The sequence below is a fragment of the Notamacropus eugenii genome, chromosome 5 (assembly GCF_028372415.1).
Source record: "Notamacropus eugenii isolate mMacEug1 chromosome 5, mMacEug1.pri_v2, whole genome shotgun sequence".
NCBI lineage: Eukaryota > Metazoa > Chordata > Mammalia > Diprotodontia > Macropodidae > Notamacropus > Notamacropus eugenii.
The window spans coordinates 21,549,680-21,573,590 of record NC_092876.1 but is presented as its reverse complement, the minus strand read 5'-3'; the positions used below and the strand labels follow the sequence as shown (position 1 = coordinate 21,573,590).

The 23,911-nt window shown below is 44.5% G+C and overlaps 1 protein-coding gene across 19 annotated transcripts; it reads right to left on the bottom strand.

Annotated features, from left to right (window-relative positions):
• Positions 1-339: 339 nt before the first annotated feature.
• Positions 340-23,904, bottom strand: LOC140508377 (uncharacterized). Of its 19 annotated transcripts, none has more exons than XR_011968401.1 (5): positions 23,619-23,903; positions 12,601-22,910; positions 6,578-6,684; positions 5,708-5,803; positions 427-617 (listed from the first exon to the last, which is right to left on the bottom strand). XR_011968401.1 is itself a non-coding variant. In XM_072616221.1 (3 exons), exons 1-3 carry the CDS (start codon positions 13,022-13,024, stop codon positions 409-411), a joined length of 729 nt encoding a protein of 242 aa, XP_072472322.1. In that variant the 5' UTR covers positions 13,025-23,891; the 3' UTR covers positions 340-408. The 19 variants fall into 19 exon arrangements, 4 of the variants coding, with proteins under 4 accessions (XP_072472322.1, XP_072472323.1, XP_072472324.1 ...); XR_011968403.1 differs by having other exon boundaries at positions 12,601-22,106; XR_011968400.1 differs by having other exon boundaries at positions 12,601-23,903.
• Between the last annotated feature and the right edge of the window lie 7 nt (positions 23,905-23,911).

Below are 23,911 nucleotides of genomic sequence, written 5' to 3'. Positions count from 1 at the left end.
TGCAATGCAAAGACTTAAAAAATTCCCAATGGACTCGAGGCAAAATACCATCCACATCCAGAGAAAGAACTATGGAATTGAATCGCAGAATGTAGCAGATCATTTTCTTTTGTATTACATTTTGATTTGTTTTATGATTTCTCCCATTCATTTTAATTCTTCTATGCAACATAACTAAGGTGAGGGTGCATTTAGTGGGAATGTATGTGTAGTACCTATATAGAATTGTATGCTGTCTTGGGGAGGGAGGGTGAGAGGGGGGAAAAAATCTAGGTTATATGAAAGTGATTGTGGAGCACTGAAAATAAATAAAATTTTTTTAAAAAGCACTGCCTGTTCAGTAGAGCATTCCCTATATCTATTTTATTGAAAACATTCATTCCTTGGGTTCATTTTCTTGCAGTGATTTCAGACTAAATGCTGTGGGAAGCTTATTTCAAGTTTATTAAATTCACAGGGATTCTTTGGATTTTTATCTACCCTGATATCAGAGTCACGGATGTCTTTCAAATTAAAGTCACAGGGACCATCACTCATGGATTGTAGCTGGCCAGATTCTTCCATAGAAAAGCTTGAGTTTGTAGTTGTCTTCTTTACTCCAAACCTGGTCACTGCAGCTGCACAAACATATTACCCAAACACATAAACTGATAAATATATCATCTTCCCTATAATGGCAGAAAAGAAATTGATTTATATTCTATTTTCCCAGTCAAAAAGAACAGACGGATTCAATCATTTGAAAATGCCATTACCTCATATCCACCATATGATTTAATTTACAAAGAGCTTCACCTACAATAACATTGGATGTTCATGACAGACCTGGGACACAGTCAGGGTAAAACTATCATTACACTTCACAACTCAGGCCATGAACTTTGGATAGCTGAGTGAAAGACCTCTAATCATTCAAACAAAGAAAATAGGAGGAAATGCCTTATTTTCCTTGCAACATTCACCAGATCCCTCAAAAAGTCTCTGAGGTCATCATGACCTACATGTCCTGCTTTCACAACTCAGGCCACAACTCAGACTCACAACTCAGGTGAGAATGGCTAAGTGACCTAATCTATTTCCTTGTACCTGGAATTCAAACACTATGACTATTTATACTCCTTCCACAGTACTAGATGGCTTTTCTTCATTGCACTTTCAATATTTTCTCCAAACACTTTTTCTTTTATGTATTTTTTTCAATTTAAGGTGGTCTCCTTGCATTTTGTACTAATCACTTTTGATGTACTATCACATTGTCATCCTTTATAAATTTCATACACTGTTGAGAAATAGGTTTTTCTTTTTTACTGTCATGTAATAATATTCAATGTTACATGTAACATTTATTATATTCTATTAAAAACAAGAAATATTTTGCTATTTGCTGCAATATAATAAACATCCATAATATTTAATTATCTATTAAATTACTAAGCATAGTGATTTTCCTAGTGAATCCTTCAAAGTAATTTTTTTCTCTTTCCTTGAATAGGATTACAACATGACTTCCAAACATTTTTTAAAAAATTTTTAATTCTCTTGAATTATAATACATTCTGTTTTGGCACATCACTTCTTTAGGATAGTCATCATCCATGTATTTTCTAAAATTTGTCTTCATTGATTTCAAAACATCATGATCAGGCCTACAATGGTTTTGGTGTTCCTGCAGTTATTTTGTCAAGCTGTGCTCTTCTGACAAAGTACAAAACATTCTTTCAGTTTCTCAACCTGACATCAAATTGTTTCTGAACTACCAGGAAATTTTGACATGCAGTTGCCTCATTCCAAGGTTACCTTGTAATCTTATCTCATTAGTGCTGTAATTACTACATTCAGATGTTATCAAATGTTTGTGTTCTTCCAGTGCAGATGGCAGGCTCTTTGAAAATATCTTAGAACCATCATGGACTACCACATTCTTTCTACAAAACAGACATTACAGTGCTTCTCATTGCAATGTTAAGGTTACTTTCTGATTTGAGTTTGTTTTCTGTTTATGTTACTATTCTTCTATTGCTTGGATTTTCAAGAAAACTGCTAGGCAGCACATGTCAGTCATTCCAGAGATTTTGAGAGAGTGTAGCTAGTGTGCCAGTGGTAGAAAGAAGAAAGTTAGGTCTGAAAAAGTCTTTCTTTATAAAGGTTGTTTTCTATTCACTTCATATACTACTTGTCATTAGCCAATGGAAAAATACATCTTTTATACAGCTACTAGCTATTCATTTTTTTGACTGGTTTGGGGGCTAAAAACAAAACATGAATTTCCATCTCTCAACAACACAGCTCGTAAAACTCTCCCCCTCATTTTCTACCTTGTCCATGTATGATGGAGCGTTTTCTCTGTAATCTTGTTAAAAATCAAAAGACAGGTAGTAGTGAATTGAATAGAAAACTGAACTTAATGGTCAGGAAGACCTGAGTTCAAGTGCCAGGTACAACACTTGCTAGCCCCGAAACCTTGGGCAAGTCACAACTTCTGCCTGATTCTGTTTCCTCAGTTGTAAAATGGAGATAACCCTATCTACCCGTAAGCATTTTCCTGAGGATCAAATGAGATTATATCTATAAAGAACTTGGCCCAATAACTGGCACATAGCGAGCATTGTATAAATGCATTATTATTATGAAATCAAGTGGATGCAGATCCAAATTTAAGATAGAGTTTCTGAGTTATGAGCCAAATACTGCAACTTTTGTTCAGAGAATGAAGTTCAACTTTGAAATGAATTTCATGTGTTACATTATGTTGAACATCTTCCAAGTGGTAATTTATCTGATTAAAAATTTCATTCCTATGGAATCTTTAAAATAAATAAATTCACATTGAAGTCTTGGAGGTATTTTTAAAAATCTTCAGAAAACCTCATATTAAAATTTTATAATAGAAAGTAGAATAAAATTATATATAATTACACAGTGAAATGAAAATATTAATCTGTAACTTTGGGGCAAAAGGTTTCTAGGCCATTCTCATTAAATAAATTCCAAATCCGTAAAATCAAACTGTATAAATTTAAAAGAATATTATGAGTAATGTATTAAATCACTAGGGAGCATCACAACATAATTTATATTTGTTCCTGTAAGGAATTCTAAAAACAAAGTGGATCAATGTTGCTAAAGAATAAACTCTTTTTTGCTTCTACTCACTCCTCCCTGTATCAGTTCAGAGAGTTCTTCATGGGTTTCTCTGACACTGACTTTCACCATTCTTATGGCTCAATAATTTTCCATTATATTCTTAGACCATCACTTCTTCAGTCATTTCCCAATCATGGGTATCATCTTTGCAACAAAAAACAGCAGCTGTAATTTTGTGTTATGTAAATACAAATTTACATAATTTTTTCCTCTTTCTATGATCCCTTTAATACATACGTCTAGCATTTGGTGGGATCAAAGGATACAGAGTTGAATGAGTTTAGGGGCATGGTTTCAAAAGATATTACAGAATATCATTCTTTCATTTTTAATACTTTGTGAATCTCTGCATCAAGGTTCTTTTATATATACCACATGTTGTCTGCTCCTGCTTTTTAATGCATTCAGCTACCCTCCTCTCATTCATTCATCCTTGCATTAATCTCATGCACATTTTTTACAAGAATTAATTAGGTTTTCTCCATGATATCCTCTGATCTTTCCTCTTTGCTCCTTCCTCAGTCCTTAGAAAAAAAATCTAAGTGGGGGAAGGGAATGGAACCTACACTAGAGATGGATCATTGAAATACTGTGATCTCATTTCTCACCCCACCTTGTCTTCTATCTATCTCAGTCCCAGATGATTGGCTAGGATACTATCTTAAAAGTCTCTTATCTATTTTTCTCCCTATCTGAAGCTTTCACCCTAAGTCAGCCCAGTGGCACAAGGGACAGAGCATCAAGTCTGGGATCAGGAATACTTGACCTGAAATCCAACTCCAACACTTTCTACCTGGATGACATGGGACAAGTCACAGTACCTGTGTTCAAGACTTCTGTTAAGTCTCAGCCCAGGCTTACTACTTTCAATAAGGCAGTGGAGTTCATTCCTAACCACATGGCATTAAATAGAGATACAGAAAATTATGAAACAAGGCTGTCTGGTTCCCTACAAATTTAGGTTACATGATCTCAGCTGGGTGTTCACTGTGCCAAGGAATCTTTCTCTACATTTCCCTAACTGGCTCCCTATCCCAGTCATGGTGGCAGCTTTTACCAGTCTTTCCATTCCTTCCTTTATTTGATTTGCTTCCCCAACAGTCTTAACTGACTTGGCCTCACATTTTTCTAAAAATGTTGGACAGTTCCCAAGAATTTTCTCATCTCTTCCTCATCTTGCATAAATCAGATGCCTTCTTTTCCTCTTTGCCCTGGTCTCACATGAAGAAGTAGCCTCTCTGGTTGCAAAAGCAAATGCCTCTACATGCAGAAATGGGTCCAGTCCACCCCATCGTCTCTTCCAGCTTATTCCCTTCAATGTCATCCCCAGTTTTTCTCTAATTTTCAATCTCTGCTTGTTTACTGGTTCCTTCCATGCAGCCACAAATAAAACAATGAAAAAAGCCTCATGTGGTCCATTCATATCCACTAGATAGAGTCTTCTGTCTTTCCTTCCATTCATCACTAAATGGATGATCACTAAATCATCTATAAGTGGTGTTGCCAATCTTTTTCCTCTTATCCTCTTCCAGACGCTGTACTCCAACTTCCCATGTCATTATTCAGCTAAAACTGCTCTCTGCAGAGCTACCAATAATCTCCTAATTGCTGCTGCACTAGTGTTTTCTCAATGCTCATCCTTCTTGACCTCTGTGCAGCCTATGACGCAACATCCCCTTTTCTTTGATATTTTCTTCCCTTTAGGTTTTGGTGACAATACTTTCCTCCTCCCCCCTCCTACCCAAGCAATCAAGAGTGAGTTGCCCAGGGTCACACAGCTAGTGTCTTAGGCTAGATTTGAACTCAGATCCTCCAGACTCCGGGAGTGCTTTACCCTTTGTGTCACCAAGCTGCCCTGGTGACAACAGTTTTTCTGGTTCTCCCAGGATGTCCAAAACTAAATTCATTATCTTTCCCCCAACCTTCCCCTCTTCTCACTTTCCTACTACTAGCAAAGGCATCACCTTCCCAATTGTCTGGCCTCACAATCTAGAAATCATCAGTTCCTCATCATCTCTCACACACTCACACCCCACACTCCCAATTCACCCTTACAAGAAGTTCTATCCATTCTGCCTTTGTAACATCTCTCACATACATCCCCTTGTCTCCCAACTTTGCCACTTTCTTGTTGCAGACCACAATCACCTCACACCTGGAGTATTACTGCAATAGTCTTCTGGTTGGCCCCACTCTTCCCTACCTACCTGTCAGATTCATCATCTTAAAATACACTTCTCTTTACTTCACTGTCTATTTGATAAACTCCATAGGCTAACCATCACCAGGATCAAATATAAACTCTTTATCACAAGGATCAAATTTAAAACGATCTGCTTGGCTAGAAGGGAACTGAAAAGCCAGGGAGTCCAATTACCTCATTTTACAGATGGGGAAACTGAAGCTCAGAGGTTGAGTGACTTGCCAGGATCACACTGCTAAGAGTATATAAAAAGGAATTCCAAGTCAGGTCTTCCTGTCCCCAAGGCTACCACCTCCTTCATTGTAACAAATAAATCCCTTGTAAACAGCCCTCACACACACTTGCTTTCATCTCACTCACCTGAACAAAAGTCCCTTGGGCCTTTTGGTTCCAGAATCCATGGTGCTTCCCCTTCCTCAAAATAGGAGATCAAATCTTCTCTGGCAACTGGAAGCCCTAGGCATGGGGTACATGGAAAGGATGAGGATGGAGAGAAATTTACAATTTGATCCTCATTAGGGAAAAAGGACAACAAGCAATGACCACAGGATGTTCCCAGGATTCTTCAAGGATGGTTTCCATGGTATTGATTATTGAGATCTTTGGAGCAGGGATCATGGGATCATGCAACCAGCTGGGAATTAGAAAATACCATCTCTGTTCATCTCTGTCATAGAAAGATGGGCACATTTCATATCTTGCATTATTTAGAAATTAGTGGCACCTGTTAGTACAGTATAAGAGCCCTGGGGCTGGAGTTAAGAAGATGTGATTCCAGATTCAGTCTCAGACACTTAGGAGCTATGTGCTCCAAAGCAAATGACTTCACTTATGTGTGCCTCAGTTTCCTCAATTATAAAATAGGGATAATGATAGTATTAAACTCATAGAGATGTTGTGAGGATCAAGTGAGAAAATATTTATAAATCATTTAGTACAGTGCCTGACATATAGTAGGTATATAGAAATGCTTATTGCTTTTCCTTTTTGTCTCATCACCTATGCTAGCATTTCAAAGAACAATAAAGGAGAATAAAGATATGCTTGCTATACTGCTGAGATGACTAAGTTGATTCAGTGTCATTTATTTATTGATCCCATCTACCATTAATTGATTTTGGCCTGTAATTGCTTAGGTCATGGTTCTTTCTCTCCGAACTTAGTTCAGAATTCAGCTAATGGATTAGCTTTAAAAATCCAGCTCTCCAGCTAATCAGTGAACCATCTTACCTCCAGGAATTTAGCTGTCCATGAGGGATGCATGTGAATACCAGGGTTTGGGGCCTAATATCTTGAGGACACCAAGCCATTCTTCAAGACTGTCCAAAATGTCAGACCTACAAAAGGGGAGCTGCTCAGGAACTCTGACCAGTGGCAGAAACATGGACCCTTTTATTGGCACACACAACATGGGGCAGGATTAGGAACAATAAACTACCTATTGATGCTGGTTAACAAGAACACCTTTCTAAGTTCTAGGCCCTATAAATATCTAGACCCTGGATATAACCTCTAAGATTAGCTCTGAATCTGACATTCTCTAATAATGGATTGATTTGACCTGAAGCTACAGAAAATGAAAAAGAGACAACTTCAGGAGCAACAACAGAAAGTACCAGCTTCCCATCACAGGGGAACCAGGCGGGTGGAGGACTTTGTGGAGAGATGAGAATTTTTGACTTTTAACTCTGCACAGCAGGGAATGAAGACATTACTTTGAGGGCAGATTAGTAGTTACCAGGGGACATTGTGCTTCCCCAGGGACAGCAGGGTCTGGACATTCTCCAGCATGACCTCCTTGTATAGCTCTTTCTGAGAAAGGACCAACAGGCCCCTCTCCTCCTGAGTGAAGTCCACAGCCACATCCTTCAATTTCACTGACTTCTAAACATCAAAAGTCAAATGATTTAGAGCTGAAAGAGACTTCGGAATATATCTTGTCTAACCCTCATCAACTTACAGGAGGAAACTCAAGCACAGAAGTGCTCAAAACTCATAATCTTTATGAGGGTCAGAGCCAAAACATCCAACCATAATTATTAAGAGCCCAATGGAATGTTGAGAAAAATGTTGTATATTTGAAGTGAGAAGCATGTTGGAATAATAAAAGTTGGAGAAATGTCATACTATGAAATGCTTCTCCTATGGAATCAAGGACAAGGTATGTGCTCTACCAGTGAGGTATGAGAATCTGTGGAGGAGAAACAGAGGTGATGTGAAATTCCTCCTCATTAGAAGTGTCATAAGAGGTACTTTAAGAAAATTCGATGAAGAGTTTGTGAGAAGCTGACAAGTACTGTGTATTCTGGGGAAAGAACATACCCATCATCTCTGAGAAGAGAGCAAAGAGAAGCAAGGTTTCAGTTAATTTCCTGAAGATGAAGCCATGAAGACTCACAGAGAATTGAAATACTGCTAATGCATCCTTCTGAGCTCCTTATCACAACATTCCCACCAAAGGGGGTATTGACCACATCAAACAGTGTGGTGAAAAAAATAACAACCTCTGCCTCCACTTAAGTTAAGCTAGTTTTTCCTTTAAAGCTGTTGCAACCATTCTCAAGATTCAATTGGCTCACTGTACATAGCTTGTTTGCATCATGAGACTATGGGCTTGTTAATAGGGACAGGGCGGTCTTTTGCTTTCTCTGAATCTGTAGTGCTCAGTACTTAATAAATGTATATTGATTGGTTGATCGACTGGCAGGGGAAAGCAAAAGGCAATAGTCCTCACAATCTGGGCCGAACTGAGTTGTATGGGACTGTTTCCAGCCAAGTGAAGAAGAGTTATCTATTGTTTTACCGAAACCTTGAGGTGATACTATGTGGGATGTGTCACAGCCAAACAGCTTCTGTCTTTGCTTTTTGATCGCTTTCACTTGTTAATGGAACCTATTCCTCAATTTTCATGTTTAGCTATATAAAAATGAGTAACTATGATGGGGATATGTCTTACTTTTATAGTTGGGGCTAGAGATAGAGCTAACTTGCAAGAATGACATTGACAGAATATTCATGAGGAATAAATTATCTCAATAGACCCCTAAAACTCTACATCACTGGCAATCAACAGTTAAGTGAATGAGTTGAGACAAACTAATGGATAACATACAAGAGAATGACCACATCTATAAATCCTTTGGGACTTCAAAAGACTCATCTACTGCTCCAGTCTGCTACATGGAGAACCCAAGTTTGGCCAAGACACTAGGCATTTAACGCTCTTCTATTTCTAGCACAATGATATGATTCATTTTTCCAGAAGTCCTGTTACTTTCCAGCAACTTTTTCTCATAGACAAAACTCTCTTCACTTTTTCATCATTTTGATTTCTTCTTTAAACCATGATTCCTGTTCTATTTGTAATCTACATTTCACTTGTAGCTTCCTTTATTTCTATTATTGAACTTTTGAACAACCAAAGAATATGTTAGTTGTTTCCTGATTTTTTAGATTCCCAAGAATTTATACAACTTTGCTTTTCCCTGGGGTCTCTGAAAGCACATTTCTTCATTGCATTATATTTATTCATAGTGTGAACAATCACTATAGGAAGGGTGTACTTTTAATAGGTAATAATCAATAACTGAAATCTCCGACTTGCTCCCACCGAAGCTCTTCCCAACCTTCTTCCTTCTCCATCGTCCCTCATTGATCCTTCACCAATATGGGGTGGGGCCATGAACTCCAGACCTCCACGTAAGGGGGGAGCTCAGCTCAAGTGTTTTCCATCACATTGGGACTTCTCCACCATGGTCCAGGAAGCTCATAACTGGGATAATCTCATCATCCAGCAACATCATACTACATGTCATCACTGTCCTTTTTTTCTGGTTCAACTGTGGGGCCAAAAGCTGCAAGGCCCAGCTCACGCACATCTCCCTATTTCTCCCCTGGCTGAGCTACTTTGTGATTTCTAGCTGACTTTTCCACCACATCCCAGTGTCTGGTGTCTTCTGCCCACCTCCCTTTTGTGTGTCATCTTTCCGTTGAAAATGTAAACTCCCGAGGACAGTGTTACTTTTTTTACATTTGAGTCCTCAGACCTTAGCACAGGCATTCAGTAGGTACTTAAATGATTACTGAATAACTGCTTGAGTTCTCTTCATCTCAAACTCTTACATACTGTCACAGTGGATTCTTTACCTCCTACTTGTCTGATCACACTTTTCAGTCTCCTTCAAGGGCCCAGCAACCATATCACAACCCAGACTTGCACATATTCCCCAAGGTTCTGTTCTGGGCCCTCTGCTCTTCTCCATCTTACATTGATTATCAAATCTGGACTATTATACTGGTACTGTATCAATTTTGAGGAGTACTTGCAGTCTCCTTTATTACAATGGAAGCAAGGATTATTCCATTATCTGTAGTGATCTCCCTCACTAGTCCAGTGCCTGGAACAGAGGAGTCAGATACACTGGATGACAGAATGGGCCATGTTACCAGACCTCTTCCTCATTTTTTATTCTTAATTATTCTCCAAAGTTGACCCTGGGCTCAGGGCCTAGATCTATACGTGGCCACTCTCTCTGCCCATCCTTACCATGTGCCCATTCCCCCTTTTGTTTCTACTAGTGGGCTATCAGTCCCCTTCTCTTCACTTTTTCCATGCTTTGCCTCTCATTTCCTCTTGTCCAGACCACAAGGGATTGGCAGCTTTCCTGATGCCCTCACACAAGAGAAGAAGAGGGTCTGTTGAGATCCCACACCAACACAAGGTCAATTTCCCTAAAGTAGGAGGGAGCCAGGCAGTGCTGTGCTAGTAAAGGCTGAACACCTGGCTTTCTAAGAAACAACTGTAAACACAACACATGGCTAAGGTTTGCGTTCATCATGGCTGTCACTTTCTTGTGAAATCAAGAAAACCAAACTTTGTTCAACTTGTAGCACTGGTCAATTTTCAGGCCCTAGAACAGGGCCAGGCACAGAGGAGCCACTTTCTGATGCTTGTTGACTTGACCTAAGAAATGGTAAATAGAGAGATTTAGAGATTCCTGGGGAGACTTGTGTGAGCCTGAAGCAAAGTCAGTGCCCAGGATCAAGAGGACAGTTTCTGCTCTGAACAGTCAAGGACAAGAGCTGGGGAAGCCTTCAGGCCTCTGCTCCAGGCCTGTCCAGACAAGACTCAGTGAAGGGGCTTTCCTTGACCTTCAGTCGCTACAGGGAAGAGCTTGGTCACAAGAAACAGAGGAGGGAGGACTTGTGCATAGGGAGAGGTGGGCTAAGCAGGCAAAAAGAGAGAAAGGCCATTATGCCTACAGAGAGGGCCTAATGACTGTCAGTCAGTTGTAATGAGGGGGAACCTAAAAAACACACAGAGAGGGCAGCAATTGTGGGGGCTGGGGGTGGTTAGTGCCACTGATACACTTTGAAACAGAGAAGAGAGCAAGGCAATTTTACAATTTTACACCAATTCTTGTAAAGAAACAATCCATAGGTAAAGAGATAGCCAGCCTCAAAGACAATCCTCCATATTGATGGAATTGGCCATGTTAGCTGATGCTGGTCAGGTCTGGAGATGGGCTGCACTCACCTGGGCTGGGGAGCTCCCCCTCCCTCATTCCTCCACTACCCCCCCTCCATCCTTCCCCCATCTTTGCCTCCATGTTCTCATCATCCAGTGACACTAGTCTCCTTGCTGTTTCTTAAAGGTGACTTCATCTCCAGCCAGCATTCTCACTGGCTTCTCCACCTCCTCCCCTTGTCTCTGCCTCCTGGTTTCACTGGTTTCCTTCAAGTCTCCACTAAAATCTGATTTTCTGCAAGAAGCCCTTCTTGGTCCACCTTCTGTGTTTGATTTCCTGCACTTCACCTTGTACATATTTTGTATGTAGGAAAAAGGCAAACAAATCTGCATTAAGTGCCTATGTGTCCCCTTCCTGGGTCACTGCCTTGTTGTGGCAGAGGGACCTAGTGTGTAGCTCAGTGAAACTAGGAGCCATGGCCATGCAGAGTTACCTGGTCATGATGGAGAATTCTGACAAAAGGTGACCCAGGAGGGAAGGAAATGATGAACCACTTCAGTATCTCTGCTCAGAAAACCCAAGGACAATATTAAAATGTTAAAAGAGTTGATTGACACTGGAAGATGAGCCTCTTGGGCCAGAAAGTGCCCAGCATGCAACTGGGGAGGAGCAGAGAACAAGGACAAGGAGCTCCAGAAAGAATGAAGCAGCTGGACCAAAACCAAAGAGAAGCTCAGCTGCAAATGTATCAGGTAATGAAAGGAAAGTCCCACACTATAGAGATCAATACTGTACAGGAGCCTGGAATGTGAGATCTAGGAACCAAGGCAAGATGGATGTGGTTAGACAGCAGATGGAGAGGTTAAAGGTCAACATCTGGGGTGTCAGTGACTTAAATGGGTGAGATGAGTGAATTTAATTCAGGAGGTCTTTACATGTACTTCTGTGGGTTGGAATCCCTTAGGAGAAATGGGAATGGCTGAGAATGGCAGTCCTGGGATAGAATCTCCAAAATAACAGGACGACATCTGTTCCAACCCAAGGCAAACTGTCCAACATCACAACTATACAAGACCACCCCCCAACCACCTACACCCAAGAATTCTGAAGATTCCCCCCACGCCCACACAGGGCAGCCAAGTGACCAAGTGAGAAGCCTACCCACACCCGGGCCCTGCGTGACTGCCCTCGGGCCCCATCGGCCCCTCCCCCAACACTGCGGACCCACACACCACTGGGACGTTGGCTTATATGCACAACCCCCAGCTCTGCCACACAGGCGGGGACTCCCCCCAGAGCCCCCCGGGGCTTCCTCCTCACGCGCCCACCTGCACAACCCCCAGCTCTGCCACACAGGCGGGGACCCCCCCCCCCTCCTCAGCTCTGCCACACAGGCGGGGACCCCCCCCCACCCTCCTCAGCTCTGCCACACAGGCGGGGACCCCCCCCACCTTCCTCAGCTCTGCCACACAGGCGGGGACCCCCCCCCCTCCTCAGCTCTGCCACACAGGCGGGGACCCCCCCCCACCCTCCTCAGCTCTGCCACACAGGCGGGGACCCCCCCCCCCCTCAGCTCTGCCACACAGGCGGGGACCCCCCTCACCCTCCTCAGCTCTGCCACACAGGCGGGGACCCCCCCCCCTCCTCAGCTCTGCCACACAGGCGGGGACCCCCCCCCCCTCAGCTCTGCCACACAGGCGGGGACCCCCCTCACCCTCCTCAGCTCTGCCACACAGGCGGGGACTCCCCCCAGAGCCCCCCGGGACTTCCTCCTCACGCGCCCACCTGCACAACCCCCAGCTCTGTCACGCACACCTGCACCCGCACCTGCCCCTGCCCGCGCACACACACACGAACACGCACCCGGCCCTGGGTCCCGCCCTCTTTTGAAGACGCGCAAGCGTGCGGCGTCCGCGCACCAGCGCGCTCCTTGCAGGGCCACGCCCACGTCCGCGCGGCTCTGCGGGGGGTTAGGGGCGGGGCCGGGGTTGCGCCTGCGCGCTGAACTCTCCGCACCGGGATCCGCCCCCACGACGGAAGAGCAGAACCGCCCAGCCGGTTCTAGGGAAGGGCTTTGCGGCGCTCCTCCAGATTCCCAGCATGCCCTGGAGCTCGGCGCCGCGGGGGGGAGAAAGACGGAAAGTGACGTCACGGCGCAGGGATGGCGGGGCTTGGACGGCTGCCCGCCCAGAGCCCTCCAGTCCGCCATCAGAAGGGGGGCTTGACGTCATCCTCCGCCCGGCCCGGGGCCTTCCCCGACCCCGCCTCCTCCTCTGCGGCCGGGGGTGGGCGGTGCTCCTTCAGTGTCAGCGCCTGGGGGGCTGGGCAGGGCCGGCCCGCGCACAGGAGGCGTCCGATGTGTGCTTGCTGCCCCAGGGATCCCAGAGGCCCCCGAGAGGGGCCGCTCTTATCATCCTGTTCTTACAGCGAGGGAGACTGAGGCGGAGCCTGGTGGAAGGCGGAGGACCAGTTCTGGGCCCGCAGAAAAGGCTTCTTGGCGGGGAGCAGGTGACCCCCTCCCCCAAGGAGGGCAAACCTTGGGGGAGAAAAAGGCAGGATCGGGGCCTGGCACCGGGAGGGTCCGAGTTCCCACCTGGCCTCAGGCGCTCGGCGCTCGGGGGGCCCTGGGCAAGTCCCTTCCCCTCCCTTGGCCTCAGTTTCCTCAGCAGTGAAGGAGCCGGAGAAGGAAACGGCAGACGGCCCCGAGGTCTCTGCCAAGGAAGCCCAAGTGGGTGAAAGGGTGAGGGCAGCGCCTGCCTGCCAGGGGCCTCGGAACAGAGAAACTGCCCCTGTTCTCCCCCTCGGCCGGCCTGGGGCAGCACCCCGAAGTCCTCTGCGCTCTCTGTGGGTCGGGGAGCACAGGAGGAAAGACTCAGACGCAAGGACATCTGTAGGTGCCCTGGCGCCCAAGTGTGGATCCCCTCCTGAGGATGGGGGTCACAGCCGGGCCCTGGACCTGTCAGGCTGCATCTTGTGAGGCCTGGCTCTGGCCAACCCCAGCAAGGACTGGAGCAATGCGGGCTAGTGAGGCAATACCTGTACGGTTCCTGGCACACGGCAGGCCCCTTGTAATCAGCCCCTTGACCCTTTCCAGTCTTCTCACGCCTTTCTCCCCTCCTCCTGCTCACTGGCCTCCTGGCTGATCCTTGACCAACACCTTCCATTCCCTGACCCTGTGCCTTCCCAATGACTCTCTCATGCTGGGAGTGTGTGTCGTCCCCCCCAACCTGGGCCTCCTGTCCTTATCTTAGGCAACATCTCATTTTCTGACGACTTCAGAAATGGGCAATGAGAGGGATTCAGAGAGGCCTGGGAAGACTTGTGTGACCTGAGGCAGGAGGATAATTTCTGCAAGGACAACCTCCATCTAGCAGGATAAAGCTTCCTTGGCTCTCGGGGATTCCAGGTTTGCCGATGCTGGTCAGATTTGTGGGTGGACTGCACTCACCTGGGATGAGGGTGTCTGGGTGCCAGGGGCCATTCCCTCTGCCTCCAGGCTTTGGTCCTCTGCAAGCTGACCTGGGGATGGACAAGGATGGCAGAGGGGGGAGACTCTGTCTAAGCCTTCTCTTCCTAGACTGGACACCGGCCTAGTAGGAATTATAGAGGGTGAGGTCTCAAAGGAATTGCAGAGGAGGGCAAGTTTAGGAAAAGGAGATCTGAAAAAGAAGACTATTTGCCATGCTTTCTAACTCCTTCCCTTTGGTCTCATGCCCCTTCCCCATTCTACAGAGACCTACAAGGCAGAATCAGCTTGGGATCCTAGATGGGATGAGACCAGGCAGAGCCTCAATGACCCCAGACCCAGATCTCTGCCTTCACCTGAGACTGTGGGTGAGATGTGAAGGTCATGTCACTGTGACCCAATGGTAAAAGTGAGGATGGCATCCCAGGACCTTTAGATGTGATGGAGAGCCTGGACAAATAGCAAGGGTAGGGAGCAGCCCTAGAGTCAGTACTGGGAGGGAGGCCTACTCCTGGTATATGTCTGACACCAGGAGGGTCAAACAGGGAAGATAGTCAATGGAAAGGGCAGCCAGCACAAGTGGGCTGTAGTGTGGGCCCCTCGGTCAGACCTAACCTGGAACCTACATATGCAGAGTTAGCTTCCAGCAGGAAGAGAGATCTCAGCTCCAAGGGAAGGAGCCAGTCCAATCTCAGCTCCAATTTCCTGTTTTCAGCCAGCCCACTTTGGGTGGATCCTCCTCCTCCCCCAAGGTGGACCTTTTTCTCCAATCACACCCAGAGCCAGGAGCTCAGGCCCCTCTCTGACTCTCCTCCCCAAGCCTTGCCCTCCATCTAGGGGAATGCCTCAGTTGCTCTAAGGACCCCTCTCTTTCACTCTGGCCTCCACTCAGGCTTCCACACTCCACCCAGGAATAGAATCCCAATTGGGCCTCACCCACCAGGGTGTTCACCCCAGAGAGTTCCTCCTCCCTCAGTCCCTTACCAAGCTCTGGGATGCAGACCCTCCTTCTTCTGGGTACAGTCACCTGATATTCTCTCAGCTCTCCCCCAGCTACACTTATCTTCTTTTGAACAAGGATATGCCCACCCTCCAGCCCTCCTGGTTCTCCCAGCCTTTCCCCTCCCTGCCACACCCCCTCAGGCAGATGTCTCTGTCCTCCCTGCAACCTGGACCCCAGACTTGCTCACCCCAACCTAACTGTCCTCCAGCCTGGAAACATTTACCACCTTGGCCTGTCCATTCTTGACAGGCCTTTGTTTACTGATTGACACTCCTCATCCAAGTACTGGAGCGGAATAGGATTTGACCTTGGTTTGGTTAGCTGAATTGGAGAGGAGAGGGAAAGTTTGGGGATGAAAATGAAGCCAAAATAATGTGTGTATGTGTATGTGTCTATATGTATGCATATGCATACATATATACACATATGTGTTTGTGTGTATATGTTGCAGATAGGGAACCATAATGATGTTTGGGGTGCTCAGGACCCCAAAATACTGACACACTGGGTCCTGCCTTTCAGCCAAAGTAAAACAAAGTTTATTAAAAAACAAAGTCAACCACACTGGGTTCTCTTAAAGAGTCTAACCATTTGTGATGCTTGTGTTGACAAGCAGGCCAGATAGAATCTCAGCTAGACAGAATCAGAACTGAATTGAATCTGAGCTCCTTCATGAAGGGGAGATGGAACTTAAATACAGGAAGGCTGTGGGAGAGATCTGTGGGTGGTGTATGTCGATGGAACTGGGCTAACTAGTGATGTAAGCAAGGGTGGGAAACAGCTGGAGGCAATCAGGAGGTATCAGACAAGGGAAGGCTTGGGTGGGAAGTGATCAACGATGAGCCAGGCTAGGTTAACGGTAACAGATTTGAGTATGAAAGGCCAGATTAAGTGGGCAGATTCAAGGGGAGTTCAAGGAGGTTCATTCATACATAGTTACATACACACATATAGTTGTTTGTCCGTCATTTTCACAGAGGACCAATGACTAGTGATGTCTGTGAACAGGACTTAATTGAGGCTGAGAAGCACAAAACAGCCAGCCTCACTCTCTCTTCCAGAGTCATCAAAGTCCAGTGTAAGACAGAAGTCAAGTCAGTCTGGGGAAGTCCTGGATGCAGTGGACAATCTTGGTATCTTCAATGCCTGACCCAAGTTCTAAGAGCTCCACAGAGCCTGCTTCAGCTGCCTTCATGGCCACAAGTTCAACTTGTTTCCGTCTGCCCATTCCTTCAGGGGAAGTCTTCACATGCTTGGGGTAGACATTTCCCTAAATCACTGACGTTACTCTCAACCTGATTTAGCCCAGCAGCTTACTGGGGTGTGGGTACTGGGCCTACTAAACTTCTGTAAGCCACAGATGAGAGGACAGTGAATCAGGTGGACACCAAAGGTGGAGGAGCAGCCCAGAGACCCTAGTTCTGAACATCTCATCCACTTCATTTATAGAGTGTTTATTTGTCTTGGATACTAAACCCTTTTCAAAGAAATTTGATACACCTTTTTTTTGACCATTTGGCCACTTCCCTTTTTCTCTTAGATCCATTAATGTTTCCTGTTCAGAAACTTTGCTGCTGATGGAGGCCAGGGCTGGGGCAGAGACAGTCTGACATCTTGGCCCTGAGCTTACTGGAAGAAAAGGATGATCCCAGGGCCTCAGGGGCAGATAGAGAGGGCCTTTTGGCACTGGGAGGACCCTCCCAGAGGGAGCCAGTCCAGCCAAGCCCTTACTTCTTCCTCAGTTTCCCATGTATCCCACCTGTCTAGGTAGCTCTGCCATGGACTCATCCTCCTGGCAGCCCTGGCAGCTGGAAACAGAAGCTTTCAGCTCACATCATTTTCTCCTAAGAACATTCCACTGGGCAGGTCCCAGGTAGGTCAGAGCTAGGTTAGGTAATGACTATCCTTCTAGGAGCAAGAAGTGGTCTTTGATGCCACCGTCATGCCCAGCCTCTTGGCTCAGAATCAGCTCTCTAGTTCCCACCCACAGGTTCTGCTCTTCTGATGGTGAAGAGGTCTTCACCACTGGCCCAACCAAGATCCCCAACTGCTGCTCTGGCCACTTTGATGCCATGCCCCTCTCAATCTCTTTCCTCCCTTAACTCTGAGAAGCATAATCACATCTTGTGCATAGATATTCCCAACACTTAACACTGGGACTCTCAAAGCAAAAAGGAAAATTTTATGTTTTGGCCTTAGCCCTGATTAGAGAGACAAAACTCAGGAAGAGACAAGTTAAAAAGAAGTTTATTAACACTCCAAGGAGATAGATTTCGGTGGGCTGACAGCTGGGTCCACCAAGATTCAAAGAGAACACTGCTTTCATAGACAGCAGTAAGCATCTTCCAAATAAGGCAATCACAAAGAGGTGGTGAAGTGCCACCTCAGACCCTCCCTATGTATTTTGATTGGCTCTCGTTTCAAATGAGCTGGGGAAGCTGAGCATGCATGGCCATGAGTACCACACACTCATTAGGAGGAGATGTCATCACTGTAGCTCACTGCCCTCTCCTGCAGGACCACCCCCACCGTCCCACAAGGTTAGAACATGCAGTCACTTCAGAACAACTCTGTATTAGTCACTGATTGACCCAATAGTAAGGCAGTAACAGGTGCAGAAAGTCCATTTTAGAAAACATGCCTGACTTTTTTTGCTGAGATGTTTGCTGTTATATGAACATACCAATGTCTCCCTGCTCCCCCGGCCATTCATCTCTCCAAGCATTCTCTATGGAGGAGTTCTCAATCTACCACCATGCTGCCTGGCTGTGGTTCTCCAGTGTTTATGCATCCCCTGGCAGAGGCTGAGCATCATCTCCATGATGATGAAGGAGGGAGGCAGTGCTCACCAATGGAGATTTGCCATCCATGGGAACACTGAAGGAAATCACTTCCAAGTGTTTTATATTCTTTTCACCTCAAAGCGTCCAGTCTGTTCATGTGTTTGCACAACAAATCAATTTTGTTTTGGGGGTGGGGAGTGGGGGGAAGGACTGGTCAGATTAGGGATCCTGGCAGATGGAAGAAAAGGAACGAGGATGCATGAGATCAGTGAGACCAATAGGAAATGATCCTAGGAACAGTGTCTTTCAAGGGAGGGTGTGGGGGAATTGCTTCACAAGGGGAAGCTTTACAAATGAGAAAGTACAAGAGTTTCTCAGAGACAGAGGGAAGTATAATGGAAAAAAGCCAGGCAAGTTACTGATTTGGGCAAAGAGTAAGTCACTCAATATGGTGGTGACCATCCACCATCCGTACATGGAACCATTGATTACAACAAATGGAGAAGTTTTGAATGCTGTGGATAAGTTCACTTACCTTGGTAGTGTACTTTCCAGGGATGTACACATTGACAATGAGGTTGATGCATGCATTGCCAGAGCTAGCTCAGTGTTTGGGTCTCTCTCAAGAACTTTGGATTTGACTGTGCAACATGGGAGAACCTGGCACAGCACCACTCAGCATGGCATGTCCATGCCAGAAAGGGTGCTGTGATCTTTGAGCAAAGCAAAATTGAGACAACATAAAGTAAAGACAGGATGCACAAATTTGGGATATGCACCCCAAATATTCACATTGACTATCTGTGCCCAACTTGTGGTAGAGCATTCCGAGCTCAATTAGTCTGATTAGACACAGTTGGACGCACTGAAATTTCACTTTATCATGGTGATGTCATTTTGGTCCTCTTCAAAGGCGAAGGACAACAACCAAGTCACTCAATAAAACGTTGATTAAGCACCTGCTATGGTCCAACACTGTGCTGGAGTTACAAAGAAAGGCAAAGGAAACATCCGATGGAGGATCCAACATGTAAACAACGGGATCCATGCAAGCTACAGACAGGATAAGTTGTAAATAACCACCAGAGGGAGGGCACCAGAATCAGAAGACAATGGTTTGTGAAAAGGCTTATGTCACAGCCTCAGACCTTCTTGGTCTGGCTGGGGTCCTTTAAAACACAGGGGTGAACACACAGTACTTCAGAAAAGCTACTAGACTGAAGAAGAGGTCTTTTAAATTTTAAATTAAATTTATCTTTTCAAAGGAAGATCCTCCTCTCCTTCCCATCTTCCTTTCCATCCCCTTCTCCCCCACCCACCACACCCACACATTGAAAAAGTAAGAAAAATAATACCTCTGTTACAAAACCCATGTATAGCTAAATAAAAGAAATCTAACATTGGAAATGCATACACACACAGAGTGTATTATATTTAAATAAAACATTTGCATATATTTTATCTATGTGTACTATATATATGTGATTTAATATAAATATATGTATATTTAATACCTATATGTATAAATATTCTTGATGAGGGAATTTATTTTGCGTATAACATACACATATACACACATATTTTGTGTATATATATATATGTGTAAACATATATATAAAATATTCCCAATGTGAGAATACACATACCACACAATCTAATTCTGCACTATGTGTTTGAGAAAAGGTTTTAGAGATCTCAGGCCCACTCACCCTGTGACCTGTTGCTTGCATTGGCTCCCACCTACCTCAGATTTATCCCGTCACCTAGGAAAATGTTTCCTGCTGCTTCTCTCTCCGACACTTTGCTCTAATTGGAAGATCACATTTGGTTTTGGAAACAGGATGTCCTGCTCATGAGGAAGAAGTAGGAAAATTCTGGGAACAGAGAACCTTCTCCAAAGAGAATTCTCTCTTCCTCCTCCAGGGAAGGTAGACTTGGCAACAATGATACAAAGGGACTCTGGATGACACTCTGGGGCAAAAAAAGGAGGGGCCCCAGGGCTGAGATGGGATCACAATCAGGGCCTGGCAGGAGAGAACCTTTTCCTAAGGATTCTGCTCTGAGCTGCCTTCCCCCAATCCCTTAAGTAATTTCATTCCTTCTCAAGGCATCAGTGGTCACCTCTCTTCACATCTCCACATGCTCTTTCCAAAGTCCTCTCCATGTCCCAAGCTCCAAACCCTGCAAGATCTCTACCCAATGTGATGCTACTTCAAACACATCATGTCCAAAGCCAGCACTTAGGACAGTGCCTGAACATACTTAATAAGTGCTTAGTGATGCACTAAATGATGGTCCCTCTCCCACAGTTGTTTGTCTGTCTGACTTTATTTCAATCAATAGTCCTGTAGTTTACTCAGTGTCTCACATTTGAAACTCTGATATTACTTTTGGCTTTTCCCTCTTCTACATCTTAGCTACCATGTCCTCTTAGTCCCAAACTGCCATCTTTCCCATTCATTCCTTTCTCTCCATTTGCACGGCCACCTTCTTCATAAAGGCCTTCATTGAAGCCCACCTTGGCTACTGTAATAAGGTCCTGGCAGGTTGTCCTGCCTATCATTTTCTCACTCCTCCAGTTTAGACTCTGCACCAATGTCAGACTCTTTCCTTACGCACAGGACCAGACATATAATTTCTTTACTGAAAATCTTGGACAGCTCCATATTTGCTATTGAGCATAATTCAAATTCCCCAGCCTGACATTCAGGGTCCTCTAGATTTTGGCACCAACCTATCTTCTTGACATTATTTCAATTTCCCCTTCATGCACTCTGAACTTCAGGCTCCACAGTTTGGTTCCTTCATGTCTTTACGGATTCAACCTGCCCAATATCTACTAATCTTTTGATGCTCAACTCAACTACTACTGCTCCCAGAAGGGTTTACCAGTCATCTGATGGTAGTAACCTTCTATCCATCAGACAACAGAAAGCACTGTGCACCTCTCCAAGACACCTTTTTTGTGTAATATTTTATGAGCAGTTAATGAATTCTAATCAAAGAACATCATCATCTTAGAAGAACCAAAATAATAAGAAATTGGGGTCAGTGTTGTATCACAGATATACTGAGTCCAAAGGTAGAACCCATACTTGTCTCTCCCCCTTTGTCTAGCATAGTATTCTGCACCCTGATGCTTGATATCACCTGAGAAACTGACTGGAAGACTCATCTTCAGGCACCTGCACTGAGATACTGGGATAGGATGAATGATATGGGGGAACAAAGGATGGAGAATGTAAAGCCTTGGGGATGGCCCTACAAGGGCCAAGTTGTGACAAGTACTAGTTGTACAATGTCAAGACCTTTCATCTGTAAGTCATGGACAACAATGACTTGTCTCATACTCTTGAAGCATCACCATTATCTGGTCTTTGCTTGCCACCCCATAGCTGGTCTTCAGACACCCCACGGAAGACAATACAATTCTAAGGGGGCAGAGTCTAAGTCAGAAAACAAAGCTGTCCTGGGCATGCCTAAACCAGCAGTGGTATGTGAATATATAAGAAAAAGCAATTATTATGAACGCAAAGAAGCATGGAAAGATTTCCATGAACTGATGCAGAGGCAAGAAAACATCACGACAACAATGTAATTGGAAAAGACCAAGACAAAACAAATGATGCAAAATGTTGCAAAATATAACAAACAAACTTGGCCTCAAAGAAGAGGCATGAGAAGGCATATCCCCTCTCTAAGTCTTTGTAGGGGTTGAGATCCACAGATAAGGGAAACTGCATATAAAATCCTATTCTTTTGAAGATGTCAGTCAATTTTGCCAATTTTTTCCCTCTTTTTAAAAATTCTTTATTATAAGAGATGGTTATCTAGAAAGAGGGAAATCTAGATAATATAAAAACAAAGGATATTGATAAAAATCTGTTTTTTAAAGGAAGAAGTTGTCTTTATCCAGGGAGACCAAGTTCCTATAGTCCTCCAGCATCACATCTCTGTACAGGGCGTTCTGACCAAGGTTCAGCAGCCCCTAATTCTCCCAGGTTAAGCCAATAGTCACATCCTGGAATATCACCAATTCCTGAAAGACCAGACAGATTCCTGTTCCAGTTAATCTCAAAAAACTTTCATATTCATTCATCTTCATCCCTTTTTATCCTATCTTTATTTAAATCTGCATCGAGGTGCCACAGTGGATAGAATGCGAAGCCTGAAGTCAGGAAACCTCTTCTTCCCAAGTTCAAATCTGGCCACCCTTCACTTCACTCTGCCTCAGTTTCCTCATCTGTAAAGTGAACTGGAGAAGGAAATGGCAAACCACTCCAGTATCTCTGCCAAGGAAACCCCAAATGGGGTCACAACTGAACAATAACAACAAATCTAAATCTGATTCCAATCATCCCTTCCCCTCCCTCCCCAGGATATTATGATCATCTTAACATAATGAGAGGATGTTGTGGTACCCATCTCCTATAAACTAAATACACTGTCAGTCATAAGGCCTCAATCTCTATCATGTATAATTCAAACAACAATTTTAAATGATTCCTCCTTACAATAGTACTATACTAGTATGTATTATTCGGTCAAAAGTCAGTGAGGTTTTTCTCCTATTTTTTTTTAAACACAATCAGGGTTAAGTGACTTGCCCAGAGTCACACAGCCAATGTCTGGGGCTCCTATGTTTATTATACTGGATAAATGAGGCATCATTGTTTACTTATCCTATCAATGGAATTTGCTAGGTGAGGAAAACAGGTGGAACACAGCAGCATCAGTACTTTTCTTCAGTTCTGTTTGATTTCAGGTGTGACTTAGGGTGAGCAGCCAATCATACAGAAAGGCTCACCATGAACCCCAGGATATCACAGCTAGGCAGATATACCTGTGGGGAAAATGTCTCGTTTACCAAAATAGGGAAACAAAGTCAAGAGTCTCCTTTCTTCACCTTGGAAAGATCATTTCCTCAACTTTCCCAGAGATAGACATCCACTTATAGCAGTCCTCGGACTGCAGAAGCACATAGTATTTCCCTTGAATGATGGACTAGTGGTGGTATGAGAGGTATCAGACAAATATCTGAAATTAAAACTCAGACTAGAGGCAGACCATAGTCACAAGAAACTTCCCCTCAAAACAGCAACATTTCACTAATTACAGCTCAGAGCTAGGAGGTTATTGCTACTAAGTATCAAAAATGTAACTTTACTACATACTGATTATTAACAGATACAAGTTCATGATTTTCTAAATGATCCTCTATAAAGCTTGCTTTTCTTTCAAGGGGGATTGTAAATTTCTTCACTTTCTCTGGGAGGGGTTCTAGTTCCTCAAACTTCACAACATGAGGTTAGAAGGATTGTCGAGATCTTATGACTCAGTCTGCGTAGAAAGTCCCAAGGAACCTCACAGAGGAGGATCCCTTCAGAGGATTTGCTATTCCTTTATCCCAAGAAACTCATTTTTATTTTCTAATTTAAAGCGATATACCCCATTAAATATTTAACAGTTTTCAAAATATAGTAATATTGTATAACAGATACATTTGTAATCTAAAAGCATTTAGATTAAAAGGAAGGACAGAGGCACCTACCTGAGGGAGTGAAGCATCAGGGAAGGATAATGCCTGGGAGCGCCCACAGAGATGGAGGCTGGGCATATCCTTGTGAGGAAAAAGATAAGTGTAGCAGGGGAGGGCTAGAAGCTGGCCAGAAAATTTTGGTGAGAAAGAGTAGGGTCCGAGTCCCCGAGCAGGATAGTGGAAGGAGGGGGAGAGGTGGTAGAAGACTGGGGGAGGGGAAGCTTTCACAAACCACCAGCCTGGAGGCCCAAGAAGAATTCCATCCCTGGGGTGGAGTTTTGAGGCCTGGGAGGAGGGGAGAAGGG

What these genes read in the sequence shown, in the direction of transcription:
- LOC140508377 (XM_072616221.1), bottom strand. Translation starts at nt 13,024, where the DNA reads ATGGCGGACTGGAGGGCTCTGGGCGGGCAGCCGTCCAAGCCCCGCCAT. An exon ending in CAGAGCTGGGGGTTGTGCAG is followed by an intron (nt 5,804 to 12,600) that starts GTGGGCGCGTGA and finishes CCCCATGCCTAG; the next exon opens with GGCTTCCAGTTGCCAGAGAA. An exon ending in CCCAAGGGACTTTTGTTCAG is followed by an intron (nt 618 to 5,707) that starts GTGAGTGAGATG and finishes ATGTTTGTGCAG; the next exon opens with CTGCAGTGACCAGGTTTGGA.